Source organism: Numenius arquata, chromosome 2 (assembly GCF_964106895.1).
Source record: "Numenius arquata chromosome 2, bNumArq3.hap1.1, whole genome shotgun sequence".
NCBI classification, from domain to species: domain Eukaryota; kingdom Metazoa; phylum Chordata; class Aves; order Charadriiformes; family Scolopacidae; genus Numenius; species Numenius arquata.
Window position 1 is genome coordinate 3,991,482 of NC_133577.1, and position 17,772 is coordinate 4,009,253.

Here is a 17,772-nt window from a genome sequence, read left to right on the forward strand (position 1 = left end):
GGAGTACTAAAATAATTAAGGAGCTCCCACTGACATTGCCATGTCTCATTACTGCGAAAGCATTTTTTTTTCCTTACTACGACCTTTTTCACACCTGAAAAAGCCTCTCAAAATTGTAGTTTTTCTCAAGTTAAATATGATTAATGCGTTTGGCTGGTATTTTAGAGAACACCTCGTGCAATTTGAAATTCTGTAATTCAGCACCCAACAGTCCAAAAATATCTTAAATTTGCTGGCATTTCACTACTACTGATCCGCTGGTGCACAGGCAAAGTGATTCCTGGGTTAGCTGACGGGTTAACAAGGGGCTTCAGATAAACATTGTCTGGGGCAAGGAAATAGGGAAAAGCTGGTGATTCACGATCCTTGCTTTATTTTTCATTTTGGCATCCCTTGTCTTTCTGCTGCAGCTTGGTAGGACAGACACAGTGTGAAATGAAGGCCACATGAGGCACTATTTGAATAGCACAGGAATAATGAACCGGATAAATCCTAGGAGTGTCATATTCAAACCACATGGATGTGTGCATTAAAGATGATTCAGTACAAATGAACAGCGCTAGGAATCTTGTCATAAAATAAAGAATCCAAGATAATTTTTTAATTAACTAAAAGAAGACTTTCTGTACCGATCCTCAGTGAAACGTGCACATTTCCAAGGTTTATTATCCTGGTTCGGATCCAACAAAGCATTTAAGCACTTGCTTATCTTTGATCGCTTGATTTAATCCCCACCACTCTCTCCTTTTCCAGAGCAAACCACAAAACAACCTAAAATTGTTGCTGCTCATTTCTGTGAAATTTAAGGCCAGGCCACAGCTGGTCTGCAAAATGTAGAAGCTCAAAAATAAAACACTGCAAACAAATGTCATGATACAAGGCAATGTTGAGCATGAATGCCTGTTAACATCGGATTCATGTGCTCTGTAAATTAATACAATAACCGCATGTTTTGTAAAAGCCTGAAATACTGCTTTAATGTCAAAGATATTGATGTGAATTCTAGACATCCCCTATCTTTTACCAGTGTTTTCCAAGCAAGTGCAAGGCCATACAGCTTACAATATTCAAAACATGGGAACAACCACCTAAATCCGTGGAGGGCCAAATTTCCACACTGGCAGTTCTCTTTTCCCACAAGATTTCCCAGTTTCTGGTAGAGCATTTGGTGGCCAGAGTTAAGTTCAAGAGCATTTTTGGGGAAGAGAAAAAGCAGTGCCCTGTAATCTGGGTCATAAGGGTGGCAAGAGATACGATCTGTGTGATGGAGTCCCTGAGCTGTTCGGTGTCGTCAAAATCAAGGGGACTAAATCTATCTCCAGTGTCATTCTCTTTAGGGGCTTTAGGGGAATGTTCCAGCTCTGGGTTTTGGCTTGCTTAATCCAATAAAATACATAAAGGAAGACTGCCACAGACCACATAAGATTGCATAAGGACAGTGATGGATTGAAAGACAGATTTATTTCCTTCCTCAACTCCATGGATTTCACTTTTCTTCTGAACCCTTGAGCTTTCTTCCATCCTCCTTGATCCTTCTTGCCTGATCCTTCTTCCATCTCCTCCACTGGCCCCAGCATGCATTTAAAACTGCATTTAAATGACTTCAACAATTCAAGTGGGTTTTTACATGGGAATGGAATAGGATAGGATAGGATAGGATAGGATAGGATAGGATAGGATAGGATAGGACATGTCAGGACAGTCGGAAGGGACCTACAACCATCATCTAGTCCAACTGCCAGTTTTCCAGTCAGAAATATTGACCTAATGGCTGAGGCTAGCAGATGGCAACAGAGGGCATAATATCCCAGTCTGAGAAGGCTTCCCATGGGTATTTAATTCCTCTATTTCACAGGTTTTAATCAATACCAAAGTACTGCCAGCCCTAACAACACCCAATCACGGGAGCTGTGCTTCGATGGGACTGTGACAGCTACATGGAAAAGTAGGGTTTGCAGAAAATATCTAAATCCCTCCTCTAAGACCCTGTTAGGCACTTATTGTTGACCACAAATATGTTAAAAATATTTTTTTAGATTTTATATCTACGTCAATGGGTATATGTGGTATTTTTTTGTGCCAAGCCCTGAAACCCAGAAGACATTTCTCCGGCTGCAGACATTGATCTGCCTCGGGTGTGTTGTGGCCAGAACTGTGTGTGTGCCAAGTGGGCTCTGAGCGCTTGGGGCCAGGGCATCCCTGCAGCTCCGAGAAGTCCCTTGGAAGTGGAGCCAGTGATGGCCTCCAAAAGAAGGGCTCTGAGAGTTTGGTCCTTGGCTTTGGAGAGCCGCAGAAAGCTGGCAGCTGCTCTAGGACATGAGGTAATAGAACATCTTCAGTCCCAGGTTGGCAGAGACATAAATACCTTCTCACTTTATGCATCTAAATGTTTTTGAGGATGATTCACATCATGAAACTGCCCCTCAGTCCCAGTTGTAGGTGCTTTTGTTGATTTGCATCCACACTCTCAGCATGAACTTCCATGACGTCAGTGGAGCTGATGTGATTTGCACCAGCACATTATCCCAAAGTTCATTGGCCAACTGCCTAAACCCCTTTGCAGTTATACAGAAACGTGTTTAAGGGACTGAGAGAGGAGGAAGAGCTCTTTTGTGCAAGGCACCGATGCCATACATGCAGTCCAAATACATGCATTTGACATCTCCCTCTCAATAAAAGCGTTCCCCACTCCACAACATAAAATCCCTGTGTGTGCATGGATCCCCTTGGACTTCATTCCCACATGATGTGTAAAGAGGTACTACCCAAGTCCTCTTTTGCTCACGTGCTTTTTATTTGCTAGAACAAATTCAGACTGGGAAAACAGATGCACTGTTGGGTCCGGACTGAGTTTGCACTACTTGCTTCTCAGCCTAGGGCTTGTTGCAGCCCTTCTGATTTTTGTTTGATAAAAGGAGTTGCCTCCAGACCACACTTCATCCCTGTATTAATGTGTGTGGTGCTACTGTCTCTGTTTCATCTCCTTATTGGTGAGATCACCCAGTGAGACCTCCTCACTCAGGGGGTATATAGAAAAATACAGAGGGAAGTTGTCCCTGTTTAGTCTTTGATCCTAAATGGTGCAAAAGAAGATGATGAAAGAAGATGATCAGGGCAGAGAAGCAGATATTTGGTAACAGGTGCCATCTGACACCTGGATCTGAATTTTGTTCATCAGGTCCATGAGGAAAGCTGGGCTCTGGGCACCCACTCTGTTTCAGAAAGGCTAAAGCTGCCCTACAATTGTTAACCAAGATCACATGCTCCATCCAACACCAAGAGCCCCACATTTTGGAAAATAAATCTGATACTCCAAGAGTTAGGCTTTCCTGGTTCCTGTATCTCAACGTGTTGTACCACCCAACAGTGATGGGTGAAGGAGGTGACACCTCTTCGTCAGAAAGGACCACTCTTTTTTGCCCCTCAAGGGATTTGAACAGATCATCTGGCAAATGAAATGCCCTGCAACTATTTCAGTTAACTCTGTGACATTTAGCAAATGGTCATGCATGGTTGGGGCCCCGAGTAGAATTTCTCTGCGTGTCCTTTGTGTTAAATTAAGTTCCAGGATCACAGTGAGCTTTTAGCTTGGGTGAGGAGTTGGTGATCTACCTCCCCACTGCACTCATTCACCTGCAAGGTAACCTGTGCAGCACTCATTCCCTGTGCAAGGCATAGCAGCATTTCAGATGTCTCCCGTCCCCCCTCCACATACATCAAATTTGAATGCTTCTTGCAAACATGCGCTGAAAACAATGAAGATCCCCCCTTGCACTCCTCACCCTTCACATGGCAGCCAGAGAGACGTTTCTCTTGGGCTCTGCAGCCATCTTTCCCTGGTGGGAACGGTCGGTCCTCGTTTGACCTTTCTGATACACAGACAAAGGTAACTCAAGACAAAGATGGGCATCAAGTAAGTCCCCTTAGCTCATAACTGCCTCCAAACGCCTCTGCAAACACCCCTGGGGGGACGGCATGTGCGGTTCTGCGACGTGATGCAACACTGATTTGTTGCACCTACAAACCGTCCTCGTAATGGTGTGAAATTGAGCGCGAACAAGCAGTCGAATTGCAATTCATCAAACGTAATTAATCCAAAACAGAGCAGCAGAAATACTCCTTTTATCTTGCCTAAGCATTGATGATATAAATACAGAGCACCCCAGAATCAAAAAAAGTGACTAAGCAGATGCTTGCTAGCCCGTGAATTCTTTTATAATGCAAAAATGGCTTTTGTCTCTCACTGTCTGTTTTTGAGTGCTCATCACTGTGCTGCCTGGGTGCTTTGATAAATGGCAATAAATATATTGAGCATATGTTTAGTTCATTAAAAAAATCCATCTACTTCATCTAATTTGGAGACAAAAGAGAAATCGTGGAAAAATACAACATTTATAAATGTCTGCTATGCGAATCCGGACTGTAACTAGCTCTTTGACCAAAATCCAAAAAAAGGAAGGGAAAAAAAAAAAAGGACAAAGCAATAAAAAAAAGACGATAGAGCTCAGATTGCTTGATGAAGACAGGCTGAAAGAGCTGGGGTTGTTCAGCCTGGAGAAGAGAAGGCTCTGGGGAGACCTCATAGCAGTCTTCAAGTACCAGGAGAGATGGGGAGGGACACTTCATCAGGAAGTGGAGCGATAGGACGAGGGGTAATGGTTTTAAATTGAAACAGGGGAGATTTAGATAACATACTAGAAAGAAATTCCTTCCTGTGAGGCTAGTGAGACACTGGAACAGGTTGTCCAGAGAAGCTGTGGCTGCCCCATCCCTGGAGGGGTTCAAGGCCAGGCTGGATGGGGCTTTGAGCAACCTGGTCTGGTGGGAGGTGTCCCTGCCCATGGCAGGGGGTGGGACTGGATGATCTTTAAGGTCCCTTCCAACTCTAACCATTCTATGATTCTATGATCTGCGCTGTGAAGAGTGTGCCCTTTTCCCAACAGAGTCTCATAGACCCTCCCTTATCCCCACAGAACGTAACGCAGCACAGACTCAAAATATAAGTGGGTGAATTTGTTCCAGAAATGACCTTATGGGGTGGAGGGAAAAGAGCAAAACCCTCTCTGCTTTTTGTCCAAAAGAGGCTGATTTGGTCTGTAGGTTACAAACAGACACATCACCAGCACTGCCTTCCCCTTGGCCAGCAGGACAGGCAGACATCACATTTTTGCATTGAAATTATAGTGGTGTGGAGGTTATGGTGCTTCTGTCCCCAGGTGCCTGGGCACCCCCAGGCCACAGCAGCCACCGGGGGCAACTTTGATGCCTCCCTGCTGCTTCACTGCAGGCAACGGCTGACAGCCTGGTCCAGATCACAGACCAGATTTCGAGATAAATAACATAAACATGTTAAAACTGTTTACTTTATATAAGCAGAAGGGCTCAGGGTTTTTTCTTTAAGAAAGGCACACTGAGGATAAGAAAGATTGCCTTTTAAAATGCAGTGAAGGATACGGATTCCAAGCAGCAGATGTTAAAGGCTGCATATGAAACACAAATCACAACCTCACCTCCCAACCCGGAATATTTAACTATAATAGATGCTTTGCAGATTCCAACAATCTCTTGATTCCCTGACCCTTGCATTTTCTATACATTGCCAATTTTAACTCAACATTGTATTTTTAAAGGCATATAATTGTCTTGAAAGTACTTATCTGCATTTTGAAGTACCTGTATCTCCTGGACCTGGTCTTCACCTGCTACACAAACGCATCTGTGAGTTTAAGTTGCCTCCCCGTGCCCTTATCATACATTTCAACCTGCTGGAGCTGAGACGGTGCCTGTTCTTTCCCACTTGCTGCTTGAGAACATTCGTGCTCTTAGTCAAGAAAGAGGTCAGAAAACAAGCACGGGCCTCAGAGAGTTCGCAGATTAGGCTGGCAAACACACCTCAGTTTCTGTAGCCCTCAAGGAAGTAGGCATCGTTATCATCAGCCTCACATCAGGCCAACTCAGACGGAACCAGGAACCCATTTACAGCCAGGTCAACAGGAGAGCAGCTTTCAACAGGCGGCCAAGCCCGAACACGTGCCCCTGCCTTGAGGGACGTTAAATGTGGGTTCGAAACACCCAAGTAAAAGCTCAAGGTAACACTTTCTCTTTAGGGCTGCACCCCTGTTTTTTAACCTATGTCATCAAAAGCAGAATCCGGCCCCGAGATGGTCTGCGAGGGAGGGAATAATGCTGCAACAACACGGTCAAGCTCGCTGCCCTGGCAATGAATGCTTATCTCACGCTGCTCTCCCAGTGAGTAATGTTTAAAACAAATAAATATTGCAGGGGAGTTGCTGTTAGTGCAATTGTTGAGTCGTATTCTTGTGGCAAGCTCTTTATCATAATAGTGCAGCGGGAGCACAGAGTGTTTGCAGGGCACGTTTGAGCCAGGGCACAGAAAGCACATAAAGTCTGTTAATAAATAACGGGCTCTGTGCGCGCGGGTTTTGCAGTGTGGCTGGAAAAATCAATCCCTTCAAAATGCAATAATATGCAAGTGCTATTAAAACAAAACAAAACAAAATGGAGATATTTCATTGCTGGTCCCTGGGAATGGCAGACATTCTCCTCTGGAGAGAGTGGGAACTGTGCAAGGGTGATGGCAGCTACGGCAGCACCTCAGTTGTGCAGAGATAGGTCTTTGTGCTCTTCCACTTGTGCTATTCTGCACAGGCAGTGGCGATGATACTACAATTTGCTCCTGAACTATGATACCTTGAATGTCTTTCCTATGTCTGAAGACTATTATATAGTCAGGGCGACTCAGGCGTGTTGGCAGTTCCTGGATTGGATGGTGTCATACCATACAGAGATCTAGAGCTTATCATTATCTTGGGTTTATGAGTTAGCAACAGCAAATGCCTACATCTTAAACTTTCCAATGTAAGGACACAGTAGACTAGGAAAAGGAAAGATAGCCAGGGTCCCCATAATTTTGCTGTACAAAGCTCACAGCAGTTCTTCACTGAAGAGGAGCAGTTGATGTCGCTGAATTGAGGGGACATTAGGCCATTGACCTTAATGGGCAGGATCTCTTCCTAAAAAGCTTACCCCAGCCCCACCAGGATGGTCCGGGACAATACCAGCTCATATTAGCAGAAAATACTGCTTTGCCCAACTTGGGAACTGCCTGATGCCAAGCTGGGCATGTAATCCCAGCACTTAACCCATTTGTAAATAAATCATTACAAAGAGTTAGAAAAAAATCAAACACTTACTTGGTCCAAGACCTATGGAAAATGCAGCAACATAAACAAGCAGGCTGGCCAGCGAGAGCCATTTCAGGACAACAGGAACCTCCTCACTTTCCATGTGAGACCCTGTCGTGCTTTTGCCTCCTGCCAGGGCAGTCCTGTTCAGTTCTCCTGTCCTGGCAACACCTGGGCTTCTCTGTGTGTCAAATGACAATCTTTCTGGTGAAGCCATGCTAGCAAAGAGGTCCTTGAGGCTCCCATTGGTGACACCGGTGACGTTTCCTGGTCTCTGGAGGAAGGAATCCTCTGGAGATTGGCTTCTACAGACATTGGTGAAGTTCACATGTATGTTGCGGTTCACTAAGCCCATAGTGACCAACGATACTGCCATAACAGAAGAGCCAATACACAGAAAAGTTTTGCTTCCAACTTGATCCACAAAAACCGTGGCTGGGACTGTGCTGACCACTTTAACCACTCCCACTCCGGTAGAAGCCAAGCTGGCAGCTTCGTTGCTCTGGAACCCAACTGACTTCAAAACAGTCGATGCGTAAAATAAAATGTTGGGTTGCCCAGTTGTTTGCACAAAAAAGACCAGAGTGAGTCCTACCAACATTCGGGCCCTCATGTTGTTTTTTGAACGGAACAGGTCCAAGAAACTATACTGATGTTCATCTTTCAGGGAAGACTTGATCACAGTAAGTTCTTTAGTAGCATCTGATGTTTCCCGTAGCCTCTCCAGTACTTTTCTTGCAGCTTCATCGTTATTTTTCATCACGAGAAACCGAGGGCTTGGAGGAAGGAAATACATGGCAATAGCCTGCAAAGCACCTAAGGGAATCACAAGGCCAAACATGTACTTCCAGCCATGAGATACGCTGGCAAACGCATAATTTGAAATGTAGGCAAAGAGAATGCCTATCACAATCATGAGTTCATTTAACGATACGAGGAGACCTCTTCTGTGCTGTGGGGCGATCTCAGCAATGTACACACAGGTTGCAATTGATGATAACGATATGGAAATGCCTATGGCAATCCGTCCCACAATAAGTATCCCATACGATTCATAGGGCAGTAAAATCAGACTCCCCAACACAAGTAATGAAGATGCAATAATGATAGCAAGTCTCCTTCCAAATCGGTCTATCAGGAATCCACCAGTGAGGGATGCAAATAAGGCCCCAAAAAGCAGGGAACTTACAACGATTTCCTGCTCTTTGCAGGACAGTGCTAACACGCTGCTCATCTGCAGAAGAGCTCCAGAAATAAGGCCCAACTCATAACCCATCTGAAGTCCACTTATGGCAGCAATGGCAGAAGATAGAAAAGTAAATGTTCCACATCCTGAAATAAGAGAAAAAAATCAGAAAAACTTGAAAGTGTAGCTTCCGCAACATTCTGACAACTAATAATAACTTTGTTTGATAAACCAGTGCAAAAAAATCTTTTAATAGCTTTTAGGCAAAGCAGTCAGGTGCATACAAACCCAGCAGCAGTGGTGACATAAAAGGATATTTTTGAAATAAATAAAAAAAAAATTAATTCATATAAACCCCTCTTTAATTTTAATGCTTTTGTGTTCCTTATCTTCCTGATTGGAGGTCAATAAGATTTTGATCAGTCCCTAAATAATCAGGCCTTCTGCCTCAGAATATCATTGCGAAAGGCAACGCTACCAACAGAACCTTTTGGTAAGAAAGCAATTTTTGCCTTGAGATGTTTTTAGTGTTTTTCCTGTACTGAACTGAGGAAGTCTTGTCCACCCAACTAGTGTACCATGGGCAAGGAATGCAGTAATTTCCCAGCCAAAATTCTTCAACCTTTACTTGAATAAGTAACAAGCGAAGTTTTCCCTCACCTCTCACTAACTCTTTTGCTTCACCTGAGGATGCCGTGAAGGCTGCTGGTACCAGTGGTTTTATTTTGCCAAATAAAAACTTATCCACTGAGCTCCAGGCTGATCCAGAGAGCTGAGCGGTACTAGAGAAACCAGTCTTTGAGGTACAAATTCATGAACTTTTCGGGTTTTGCTCATCGCTCATCTCAGATTCTTTGGAACATCAGGATCAAATATTTTGCATAGTTTATGACAGCCACAATGTCAAGAATAAAAAACAGATGGTGAAAACATAAACCAAATTATATGCCTTTGAACGTCCACCCTAAAACAAATCCATTTTATACAACTGCAATTCATTGTTTATTGTTACAAGATAGATTTAGCTGATGGTATTCTACTAACTGTGAAGCCTTTTGCACCCTAAACCTTGAGGAATATATCAGTTTGTTATTGTTGGTCTTGTTCTTTCTCCCAGCATGATTTTTCTCTCATCATGATGTTGGCTGCGACACAACTAGGAAAAGAGTAAATTGACTTCTGATTTTCCGGTTAGTTGGAGAGATAGGACGTGTCTGAGGAGAGGTAGCTTTTGCAGCATAACAGAGTCCATATTTCATTTAATTCTCCTGGAACAAGCACTTTCCAGCTTGGCTGGAAAGTGGTATATGGTCTAATTGAAAATGATACATAGACTTTGTTTATTTTTAGCTTATTTTTCTAAGGCATTAAGGCTCTTTGATCACGCTGACTGCCTGGAGTTCCGTGCCAGTAACATTTGAGCACGTTGGTGAGGATCAGTCCCATTTGACAGAGGATATTACATTTCTAAAGCAAATTGTGAAAAGAGAGGAGGAGGGCAGCCCTAGCAGTACGCATGCACTACTGAAATAAACAGTGCCGGAGCCCAGGCCCGGAGCTTGGCACGTGGCCACGTATCTGACTCCATTGCTGGCATGGCCCCTGGCATGGTTGTGTCCCGTGCCACCTTGGGCTTTCCTAACAATTCCTGGCGTGAGCCCACCATCATGCCCTTCAGCCACTCCATGGGAGGTTGGTTATCTTGTAGGATAGCAGAATATATATATACACATACAAAAAAATATATATAATATATAGAATCATAGAATGGTTCAGGTTGGAAGGGACCTTAAAGACCATCGAGTTCCTGAGAGGAGGCTGAGGGGAGACCTTATCGCTTTCTACAACTCTCTACAACTACCTGAAAAGAGGTTGTAGAGAGGCGGGGGTCAGTCTCTTCTCCCAAGTCACAGGCGACAGGACAAGAGGAAACAGCCTCAAGTTGCACCAGGGGAGGTTCAGATTGGATATTAAGAAGAATTTCTCCACTGAAAGGGTTATTAAGCATTGAAATGGGCTGCCCAGGGAAGTGGTTGAGGCACCATCCCTGGAGGTATTTAAAAGATCAGTTGACATAATGCTTAGTGACATGGTTTAGTGATGGTTTTTTATCAGAGTTAGGTTGACGGTTGGACTCGATGATCTTAAAGGTCCCTTCCAACCTAGACAATTCTATGATTCTGATTCCAACCCCCTGCCATGGGCAGGGACACCTCCCACTAGACCAGGTTGCTCATGAGCTGTTCCTCCAGGGTCAGGGGAGATGTGTAAGCCCATTAAGTCTGTTAAGGTAAGTATCACATATTAGCAATTCTGTCTGGCTGAGGGTTGGTTCCCTTCGAGATAAGCAGGAGCCAAGCAGCCCCCAGCTATTGAGCGCGCACAACATGCCCCAGCCCACTCGGCCTCTGGGCTTGGGTGGCTGGAAAACCAGAGACAGACAAAAGGTGGGCAAAAACCACATGGTTTTGTTATGATGGGTTGTAAGGGCATGGGGGGAATGGGAGTATTGTGAGAAGTCTTTCAGAGGTAGGGATGGATAGTAGATTTATTGTGATGGAGGTGGGACAGCTTGAAGAAAATGTCTGAAACAAATTTGCAAAATGCTCCAGTGAGTGAGCAATCTTTTTCTTTTTTTTTTTTTTTTTATATTGTTGTTGTCCATGTCTCTAATATGTCTAAAGCTTTTTCTTCCTTTATGTCTGCAGTATCCAAGGTCCCTGTATTTATTTTGAACAGAACTTAGTGCATGGGTGAGGCCAAGTCCTGCTGTATTTCCTTCACTCACTGAAGAGCACTTCAGTGGAAGACTCCAGTTAAGCTGCTTTGTGCTCCATCCTCCAATGCACACATGCAACATTCATTTTATCATCACAAAAGCTCATTTTTCCCTCCTCTTTATACTTTTGACTTGCCTTCTTGCTGTATATTACTAGATTTGGAAAATATACCCTTCCAAGGAAACCTGGCTGGAAATCAGGGCTGGTAACTACACGGTGTCGTGCTCAATGAATGACCTTGGGTATCAGAAGCTACACTGCTAATTTGAGCACAGTGCTCTGCCCAGACTACTGGTCAGTGCTGATATTTGAGCTTTCTTGAACATCTTTGAATTTTACATCATTTAGCCATGTAGATTTAACCTAAGATTTTGCTTTAATTTGTATGTTATGAAGTGAAAAGAGACCATTGTGGTCATCCAGTGTGGCACTCATGAACAGCACAACGTAAACCTTCAGACACATATAAATGACCTTTTCTTTTTTTTTTTTTTTTTGTGAACTAGGACATTTAAAATATTGAGCTTTGATGTTACAATTGCTAGTGGTTGAAAGCCAATGACGTTAATTCATAAGTTGTCCCAATGGTTAATTGCTTTCACTGTAAATTATCTGTAAATTATTTCTGACTTAATTTCTGCAACTTCAGCTTCCAATCATCAGGTTCTATTCCATTTGCCTGCACTCAGCCATATTCACTAAGTACAAAATTATACCCTGTTATTGAGTCATCCCAGAGATGTTGACTGGATAAGCTCCTTAGCTCATGAGGCTTTACAAGTTTACCAGTCCCCTAAGTATTCAACGCCCTGTTCTCTGAACTGTATCCACATTATCAACTTCTTCAATAAATTGTGAGCTGGACCCAGTGCTCCTGCAGTGGTTGCACGATGCCAGGTAGAAACCTGACATAATTGTCCTGCTCCTGGTGGACATTTCCCCCTCTGCACATCTAAGGATTGTCACAGGAGCTCATCTTCTGCTGGTTATCCTCCAGGACAACCAATTTCTTTTCTGACTGGGTTCTCGCCAAGGCACTGCCTTTCCTTGAAACGTGACCTGCCTTCTTGCACCCTAGCTAGGAATGCAACTCACTTCACCTTTGCCTGGATTAAAGCCCATAGGATGGGTTCAACTCACCTAACTGTGAGGGAACTACAGCATCTCTAGTTTTCTTCTGTGACCACTTGTGAAAAATAAGCACTTCTGGATGTCTGAAGTAGGTCAGATGCCTATTTCTCCCCACTGCCTATAAAGGGAATCTGTGTGGCTTGCTCGGATGCAGTTGTCTAAAGTTAGCAGAGAGGAACTCCAATCACTCGCAGTCAGCAGGCCAGGCCATCCAAATTGCATCAGCCAGTGACGTACACCGTTTACTAATCACCCCTCACCTTTATTAACAAATAATCTGTTAGTATCTTCTTCCAGGCAATTGAGAAAAAAATGTTAAGTAACAGAGGGACCACAACCGAGTTTAAGGCTCTCCAGCAGAAGCCCAGCAGCGTGGGCAGTGTCTCCTATGGGTACTTTGAGGTCTGTGTCCTGCGGAGTTTTTAATTCCTTTTAATTCCTTGAATTGCTCTCTACAACTACCTGAAAGGAGGTTGTAGAGAGGCAGGGGTCGGTCTCTTCTCCCAAGTCACAGGTGACAGGACTAGAGGAAATGGCCTCAAGTTGCGCCAGGGGAGGTTCAGGTTGGATATTAGGAAGAATTTTTACACTGAAAGAGTTATGAAGCCTTGGAATGGGCTGCCCAGGGAAGTGGTTGAGGCACCGTCCCTGGAGGTGTTCAAAAGACGGGTTGACATGGTGCTAGGGGACATGGTTTAGTGATGTTTTCTTTTTTTTGGTCAGAGTTAGGTTGACGGTTGGACTAGATGATCTTGAAGGTCCCTTCCAACCTAAATGATTCTATGATTCCATGAATGTGTGACTGTCAGCTTGACCAATGTCTTCGTGTTTCTCCGGTTTGTTTTCACTGGGTCAACTGGTATCCTTGTGCATGTGTCCAGTGACACACGCCCACAGTCGTATAGAAATAGTGGGGGGGCTTTAACTAAAGCAGATCCCTGAATGAAAAGCAGATTCTGGTGTGATGCAGAGGGAGAGACATCATCTTTCTGCATTAGTAGCAGCAAGCTCAGCAGTTTACTTGGTGTCTCCTGTCCCTCACGGGCATTATTCTGCTGAGAAACATCCTTATGTCACTATGAGGTTTTGTTGTAACTAGTGTACCTAAGATTTGCCTGCTCAGAGCTGCCCGCTGAGTTAAACCCCAAATCTCTGCTCGGTTTTCCTTCATGTTCTTCCTCCAGAGAAAATTCCCTCTGACTTCAGCATATGTTTTGCTTTAACATTTCCAGATAAAGCAGTAGTTGTACTCACAATCCTTTTAAGTGTCACTTTTAATGATGTTGCTGGAAGTTCTTAGGCATTCCTTTTTTTTAAAAAAAGAAGCTTCTTAAAATGTATATTTCTCTTATTTTTATGAGTTGCCTGCAAAATACATGGCAGTGTGCACCCCAGGGGAATAAAATATTTTAATGATGGCTTCCAGAGAAGTTTCTCCTCTGCCTGAAACAAAGACCATGGCTAAGGAGTGTGTGGCTGGTATGTGACAAGTGATTGGAAAGTCTATTCTCCGGTTTCCCCGCATAAACAGAATGGTTTCTCACAACTGTTACTCAGGTCAAAAGCAGCACTACTTGGCAAACAAACTTATATTTAAGAACATTCGCTGGAACTGTTTATGCCTGGTTCCTGAAAAGGAGACCGAGCGCAGTTGTAGTATAGCACAGCGTACTGCTGATGAGGCTGGATGGGGCCAAGGAGTAAGGGTGTGCCCCTTTAACTTATTTTTCAAGCACATATTTGGGAAAAAATACAGCCCTTCCAAAGGCAAAACATTTGGTCTGTGCATGTATTTTATTGGCATTAGGGATAAATGATCTGTGCCAGGGAAGATCTGCAAGCAGTCCAAGCTGGGAAACACCGCTCTTCCCCAGTTCCATGTGCAGCAGAGCTCTGGGAAAGGTGCCTGGGAGCCCTTTCCAGCTCACCTTTGGCATCACCACGCTCCACATGAGTCCAGACACTGAGATTTTTATGATGTAGTTTTTCTTTCCATTTTTCCAAAAAGAACATGCAGTGTGCCTACAGAAAACTAGTGGGATGGAGTAGAGGGGAAATCACTTCTTTATGTGACATCTATATATCTATTTTGATATGAGGGGACTCCTAACCCGGTACTTTCTTTTGTTGCCTTTGATTTAATCTGAGGTGAGAAATGTCTCAATTTGGGAGGGAAGGAGAGTATTTTACTGGAGGTCAAATATATGTACTTTAAATCCTCGGGGATGCTTTGATCTATTTAGACATTTGGAAGGTGAAGTCAAGCTCTGTCGTGCCATGGTTAATAAACACGATGGGTTGAGCGCATTGCATAGGTATGAATCCACAGCATTGAATCCCTCTTTTTCAAAGGCAAATGGCATCTACTTTTACCCATGATAAATCTCAAAACTGCAGCACCTGTGTCTGAAAATTTTAAGCTATCATCTTCAACAACATATTTCTTCTCCATCTAAGTGCTGGCTGACATAGAAAAAGTTTGCCTGTATGACGAAATAGTGTTTAAAATTCCACAAATTGTCTTTAGAGGAGCATTTTGCTAAAGTTTATAGCGTGTGCATCACAGGGTTTTGTAGGATAAATATTTAATGACATGTGTTGGGAGTTGCTGCATAATTAGGTCATGGTTTTGCTTCTCGTAAAAGGTGATTATCCCATTTTTACGCCATCATGATCTTTGCTGCGCTGTCCCAGTCATCTCTGTCTCATCCAGTTGTCTGGTGTAAAGACGTATATGTTACCCTGTTGATCTACTCTAATGCCTGAGGTTTCTTTACATCCAGTAGCTGCTCAAGATGTGCATTTCTCCTGTTAGCAAGGAGGCATCTGATTTAACTGTCCATCTAGAAGTCTGGCATGGGATCTAAAAGGGTTACCCAACAAGACCCTATGGGATGAAACAAATGGTGGCTTTGGGACAGAGTTATGTTGCAAGCAGAGCTGGAAAATCTCGGAAAATATTAAATTTACCCCAAAATAGTGTCAAGGCCATGTGGGGTCATGACCATTTGACAAAGGTGACTCCTCCCACCCAAATGTGAAAGGCAAAACCAAAAACAAATGTTTTATAAATTGAACTAAAAAAGAAGGCAGAAGGAAGCTAATGTATTACATGTTTTCACAGATCTAAATCCCTGCCACGGTGGGAAGCGTTGTATACTTTGTACGGCGTAAGCCCGATGAGTGTATTGTGTGAGTAATATTCCAATTTCATGAACAAAAGCCCGCTGGCACTGATGGAAAGACAGGGAACAGAAAGGATCCTGGGCAGGCCCACACCCACCATCTCTCCATCTCTCTTAGCGCTCTGCCGTGTATTTTGTCAGCAGGCAGCCTGGCCCTTCGTTACATTAAATGGGATTTGGGTGTTGTTTTCTTGTGTTCCAGTAAGAATCGACAAGTTCTTTTCATTCCCAGCTAGGTAATTATAAATTCCTCAGGAAACTGCTTTAATTTCTGAGGGTAGGGCCGAGCGTGTAATTTGCCCGTACTCTTCTAACCCTAGCCCTTGTGCTGCAGTAACTGCGCTGTCTGTTTATTGTCACTGCTGGGCTTCCCTTTGATAGCACCATCCTACAACCATCTGCGTCGCTCCCCCCCCCGTACCCTAAGGTAACCTTAAATATGTCTGCACACCAACTGGATTTCTGTTCTTGATTAACCTCGGCTTCCTCTGCTTTCAGGTATCAGTAGATGCTGCTGGACCGATCGCTGCTACGCTCCAACAAAGCGTTTGTGCCTGAGGTATCTGAACGTTCACGGGTTAGTCAGCTCATTCATTTTTTTTTAAGCGAACAAAACCTGCTCGGTACGTAGTCGTTTCTGGCTTACAGTCATGCTTTCCTTTTGCGGTAAAGCTGCCTCGTGGGTGAGAAATGTCACCGTGGTGGGTCGTTTCCCCCTTGATCAGCAAAAGAGGCTCAAGATGCAAAACCACGCTGCAACTCAGAAAAACTGGCTGGGTAGGACAGCAAAGGCGAGGAGCTGTGAAATTCAAGCTGCAGCCCTCAAATATCTTTGCAGAAGAAATTACAGAGCTGATTTTTCAGGGTGTCGGCACAGAAACCCTATTTCCTCATGAAATGCTAGGGGAGAAAAGACAGAAGGGAGACCCCTTCCACCCCCACCTCGTCCTTTCCCCCTGCTCGAGCAGGTGCAGGGCTGGCTGAATTGCTGAAAAACTCACTGAAACTTTCAGTGAAAAGGGCGGAATCGCTCCCCAGCACGCAAGGACGGGAGCACCGCCGTTATCTTAGACGGCAGTGGCTTCTCCGATTTTCCAGGTGACCGATCTTCGTAAAGGAAAGGGGATTTGCAGGGCACGACAGGCAGCACACGCACCCACGGTAGGACACCGAGGCCTTTTGGGGAAAAATCTCCTGTAAACCTCCATCCAAAATTCACGCCGACATTCCCTTTCCTCGCCCAGTTTTCCCCCTCTCGTCCTTTTAGAAAGGGAGGCAGAGCGCCCTGAGACCCCCTTGGCTTTGGCTTTGCTGGGGGCTGTTTTCTTCCCCGCCACCTCCCCCCCCCCCAGCCCTGAGAGAGGGCTCCGCTGGCAGCTGCTGGCCAACAGCTGGAATTCCGCTTCTGGAATTCCGTTCCCACCGCTCTTTACCTGCTGCAGCCGGGAGCTGGTGGAGGTGTCGGCGGCTGCCCCGGCTGCTCTCCTCATCCTCCCCTGCTCTCATCGCCTGGTTGGGCTGGCCCAGGTCCTCCGTGCTCTGCCCAGGTACCATCGTCACCTTCTTTGCACCTTAGGGGCAAGGAGGACTTTCAGAGGGCAGCGGTCCTTCCCCGGCCGACCTGGGAAGCCCGGGTTATTTCCCTCATGGCAACAAGTTGCTGAAGCCGGCTGAAACCAAAGGCAAACCACAAAGTGGTTTGTGAACAACTTTGCTGCTATTTCAGAAGGCTTTGCCCTTTGCAGTGACACAGGCGGTTGCTATTCTGGGGAGCCTATTGCAGGCGAGGGGAGGGCCGTCTGTCGGAAGTATTGCTCCTGCCTTTTAACAAATAGTTGGAGACACCAGACGTCCAGGCGCAGCTCCGTGCACATTCCTTACCCCTTACCCTGAAAGGGTCTCTCTTCTTCCCGTCCCTTCTCTTCTCCTTGGCCTTTCTAACAGAGAAGGGGCAGGGAAAGGGGAGGGTGGGAAGCGTTTGTTGTGTCAGCTGAAGTGAGGGCGCCCGGCACACACGCACGGCACCGCCGCCTTCTCGTAAATTGTGAGCAAGTTGTGGGGAGAAACGGCAGAGAAGGAAAAAAAAAAAAATAAATAAAAATTAAAAAGCCATGGCAGCCCTTTGCGACAGTAGGAGTCAGGATTTTTCATGGCATAGGGGCAGGTGCTGATTTACAAGCAAATGAAAGGGGAAGCCACCCCCCTCTCTCCCGTGACAATTATTCGTGGGAAAATCGAGACTGTTGCAGTTACACTGAGTCAAAGGCTTGATTTTGAGAGCTGCT

The 17,772-nt window shown here is 44.8% G+C and overlaps 1 protein-coding gene across 1 annotated transcript in view; it reads right to left on the bottom strand.

Moving 5' to 3' along the window:
• SLC2A12 (solute carrier family 2 member 12) overlaps positions 1 to 17,236 on the bottom strand; it is a 30,697-nt gene extending 13,461 nt beyond the window's left edge. The window contains exons 1-2 of the mRNA XM_074168385.1: positions 16,921 to 17,236; positions 7,215 to 8,537 (exon numbers count right to left, since the gene is read on the bottom strand). Of these exons, the coding sequence (XP_074024486.1) occupies positions 7,215 to 8,537; positions 16,921 to 17,041 (1,444 nt within the window). The 5' untranslated portion in view covers positions 17,042 to 17,236. The remainder of the gene's footprint in view (positions 1 to 7,214; positions 8,538 to 16,920) is intronic.
• Between the last annotated feature and the right edge of the window lie 536 nt (positions 17,237 to 17,772).